Source organism: Olea europaea, chromosome 16 (genome assembly GCF_002742605.1).
Source record: "Olea europaea var. sylvestris chromosome 16, O_europaea_v1, whole genome shotgun sequence".
Classification (NCBI taxonomy): domain Eukaryota; kingdom Viridiplantae; phylum Streptophyta; class Magnoliopsida; order Lamiales; family Oleaceae; genus Olea; species Olea europaea.
In genome coordinates, this window is record NC_036252.1 from 16,160,055 (window position 1) to 16,164,224 (window position 4,170).

Consider the following 4,170-nt stretch of genomic DNA (forward strand, 5'->3'; position numbering starts at 1 on the left):
AACGTAGTGCAAGCATTGGCGAACTAAGGTGGGGGCATGATGGTCAAGTGCCACAAAATTTTTGACTTTTTTTTAATGGAAAGATATAATACATTGGTCAAACTTTAAAATTTTAATCAATTAATAAAAACTGTCCATTCTTTTTATTTTTTATTTTTTTTATCTTTAATATCTCAACCAATTAAACCCGAGAATAAATCAACATGAAAACGTAGTACAGAATAGAAGTTTAATCTTTCTCTAGTTATGAGTGCATGGATCTTCAAAGAATTTGTCTCAATCACGCACCTTAAAAAATGAAGTCAAGTTTGGTGAGATTATTTAGCTTGAATGAATGTTCACCCTCAAGAACTATATGTTTATATTAATATGTCTCGATTTTTTAAATTTTTTTTTTTTTTTCAAATACACGGCAGAATAAATTTAGACACCGCTTTTCCTCAAATATTTTGAGGTTTATTATTTTCTGTAAGGATCGTGGTTAAAAAGAAAATATATACTTTTTTCTAGATTTGAAAGTTTGATTGTGCTCTCAACTCAAATGTCTATTATGTATACCTTATACGAAATAACTAGAATCAAACATAAAAACTCAAACTTGTTGATTCGTTCACGAAATGTCAAGAAAGAGAGAAAGTAGAGAGAAAATTGAGTTTTTTATTATATCAAGAAATTGAAAGCCACCAAGGCTTACAACCTTAATTAAAGTAAGATAACTATAGTGACGCAAATTTAGATAATGACGGAGATCTATATAGTGACGAAAGTCAAGTATCGAAAATTAAAGTCCCTAAGCTTCCAGATCAATCCGTAACAAACGGAATTGAATTTCGAAGTTATTTATTAAAAGAAAATTACCAAAAAAGGGAAAAAAAATATGTTTCGAAGGTCTAAACGATGGAATTTGTACGTAGATTACTCAAACATGCAAAACTTGGGATTGACAATTGTGAAGCCTCCATCAACCAAAAGATTGTGTCCACTCACATACTTAGACTCATCACTTGCCAAGAACAGAGCAGCTTCAGACACATCCTCTGGCTTAAGAACAGCACCTTTGAGGTTGGAATAAACACCATGGCATCCCTCATCATCCAATTTGAAGAAATCCCTTGCTAGAGGTGTAGCAACTAGGTGTGGTGACACACAGTTTACTCGAATGCCATATTTTCCAAGCTCCACAGCAATATTCCTTGTGAGTCCAACCACCCCGTGTTTTGAACTTGTGTAAGCGTGTGAAGCAACACCACCTATGGTCGAACAAATACTAGCAGTTGTAATTATGTTCCCACGGCGATTAGGAATCATTACCCGCGCAGCATGTTTTGCCCCCAAGAATGCACCTTTGAGATTTACACTAATAACCTTTTCGAATTCTGATATTTCATTTTCAAGAATGTTGGGATTTGCTATTCCCGCTATACCAGCATTATTGTGCATTATATCCAACTTCCCGTATTTGGCAACAGCTGTGTTAACAGCCATTTCTACATCGGATTCTTTAGTTACATCACAGTGGACAAAAGAGGCTGATGATTGTCCTAAATCTTCGCATACTTTCTTTCCCGAGTCATCTTTGATGTCTGCAATCAGAACTTTAGCTCCATGTTTGGAGAACAGTCTAGCAGTCGACTCGCCAATTCCACTAGCAGCGCCGGTGATTAGTGCTACCTTGCCTTCTAGCCTACTTTCACACATTGAGTTGGTACAATATTATCTCACATCAGTATCACACAAGATTTCATGAAAAAAATAGTTATATAATATTAATTTGGAATGGAATTTGAACAAAGAGTTACCTTCTCACAAAAGTTGAAGTCATTTCCCCCAGTCGAAGTATATACTGTGAACCTCTTTGGTGCTCTCTAGACACTACAGGCCTTAAATTTTCAGAAGATTGATATTTCCACTGCACTTTGCAGGTTCTTTTATAAATAGAAAAAGCTTGAAAACTAATAATTCTATAGAGTCAAAACAACAAACAGTAAATCAAGAAACAATCATGCACCATTTTAATTTTACTAACCCAAAAATGATGAAGACGTGTTGGTCAGCTGGTGTCTCACTGTGCCGTACCGTGCCGTCCCCCTCAAATCACTCTCACATGATAAAGTTTACGCTGGCTGTCAACCTACAACAACGCTTCTCTTTAACCACATAAATTTTTGTGTCTTACTTGCACTTGTTTTTCACATTTTCTTCTTCTAAGTTTAAATTATTTTACGTCCCACTGATTTTGACAGAATTAGTAGCTGCTAATTTCTAAGAATCTTTTTGCGTTGTTATCTTATAATGTTCTCATAACTGGGTTGTCGTATACTTGCAATTTTTACGTAATGTTGGTATCACTCGTTCCTCTTTTATGTAATGTTCTCATCACTAGCCAAACCATGACATGTGCCTGTAATAATTGACCTATTCTTGGTACTTGTCCCACACTAAACGCAATATAAACGGGGAAAGATATAAAAAATGTAAAGCAAGGAAAAATAGGAACAAAATCATGAAAAATTGGAAGTCCGGAGAAAATAAAGGTCTGTGGATATTATAATTTGAATAACGCAAGAGTTAACTATGTTTATGTGGCGAATATATTTTTGTAATTAATATTTTGAATATTAACTTGTTAAATTGTAATGATATGATATCCTTATTGGAGCAACAAGCTCACATGCGCAAGATTTAACTTCTAGCCATTTAATATTTTGGGCTTTGAAATTATTTCATACTTTGTATTGAAAAGAGTGGAAACTGATTAACTCATAAAATGCTTGGAAAATATTATTTTTTCTTTGCTAACATAAATATCTATCGAGCCCTTCTTCATGTATAGAATGAGGGGTTCTGTAATCCCTCCAGATAAGACACAAGAGCGAGATGGTTTTTTTTTTTTTTTTTTAATAACACTATTTTATTCACATGAGGCCCATCCCATGTGATATTTTTTTATTGATTCTGTAAAGTCCATTTCTGTACAAATGGATTCAGCCATATCTATTTATTTGCAAAGAGTGTTGATGAATGATTTAATAAACTCCCACCCCATGTGAGATTTTTTTATTGATTCTGTAAAGTCCATACAAATGGATTTAGCCATATCTATTTATTTGCAAAGAGTGTTCATGAATGATTTAATAAACTCGATGTTGTTAATAAACCACATTCAAACGTAGTGCGTAGTAGTTCATCGTGTTATATGAGAACTCGATGTTGTATCCATCTTAAGATTGATAAAATGTCACCTCAGTACAAGTATAAATTCAATTTGCAAAGAAAATAAACAATAATTTAATGAAAAAAGATGAGCACGTTTGCTGAATTTACAAGTAAACACTAGGGAAATAAGCAAGCATAACGAAGGGCGATGGCATTAGCATGAATATCTAGTCTTTGAGACTCCTCTATGTGGATTGTCAAATATGGAGAAAACTGAATTCATACTGGTGAGGCCTCCATCAACAAAAATAAATATGTCCACTCACATACTTTGACTCATCACTTGCCAAGAAAAGAGCAACTTCTGCCATAACTTCTGTTAAACGTTCTTGCATGTATGTTTATGACAGAGTTCCAAGCAATGATACCTACTTGAAATCACAAAATCGAGGTTGAATTACTTGCCTTTGGTTCGCTTGCTTTCCACACTATCTTGTACCCGCCTCTTGGTTAGCAATTCGATCACAATGGAAGGAATTTGATAGCCACAATCCAAGAACCAAATTTGAGATGTTATATTCCAAAATTTAAGTCTTTTTCCTCATATATTTTCTTCCACACCCTTTAACCCGAATTTCCTTTATTCTTTTTTTCAAGAGGATGAATAATGGAAGGTGATGGGAGTTGTTAGAGGTGGGGAGGTTAGCTTTTAAATTCAATTTTTTTTAACTCCTCCCTCCAAAATCCATTTCCATGCAAACCGGGTCGGCTTTTTCCTCATATATTTTCTTCCACACCCTTTAACCCGAATTTCCTTTATTCTTTTTTTCAAGAGGATGAATAATGGAAGGTGATGGGAGTTGTTGGAGGTGGGGAGGTTAGCTTTTAAATTCAATTTTTTTTAACTCCTCCCTCCAAAATCCATTTCCATGTCAACCTACATGCGCGACCCGTTTTCTTTTAACATCTCCCACTCGCACATGATGGCCTTGACCTGATTCTAATATAATATCA

The 4,170-nt window shown here is 34.6% G+C and overlaps 1 protein-coding gene across 2 annotated transcripts; it reads right to left on the reverse strand.

Moving 5' to 3' along the window:
• Positions 1-637: 637 nt before the first annotated feature.
• Positions 638-1,923, reverse strand: LOC111412279 (secoisolariciresinol dehydrogenase-like). Of its 2 annotated transcripts, none has more exons than XM_023043137.1 (2): positions 1,800-1,923; positions 638-1,687 (listed from the first exon to the last, which is right to left on the reverse strand). In XM_023043137.1, the coding sequence occupies exons 1-2, from the start codon at positions 1,820-1,822 to the stop codon at positions 916-918; spliced, it is 795 nt and encodes a 264-aa protein (XP_022898905.1). In that variant the 5' UTR covers positions 1,823-1,923; the 3' UTR covers positions 638-915. The 2 variants fall into 2 exon arrangements, with proteins under 2 accessions (XP_022898905.1, XP_022898906.1); XM_023043138.1 differs by having other exon boundaries at positions 646-1,684; positions 1,800-1,921.
• Positions 1,924-4,170: the final 2,247 nt, after the last annotated feature.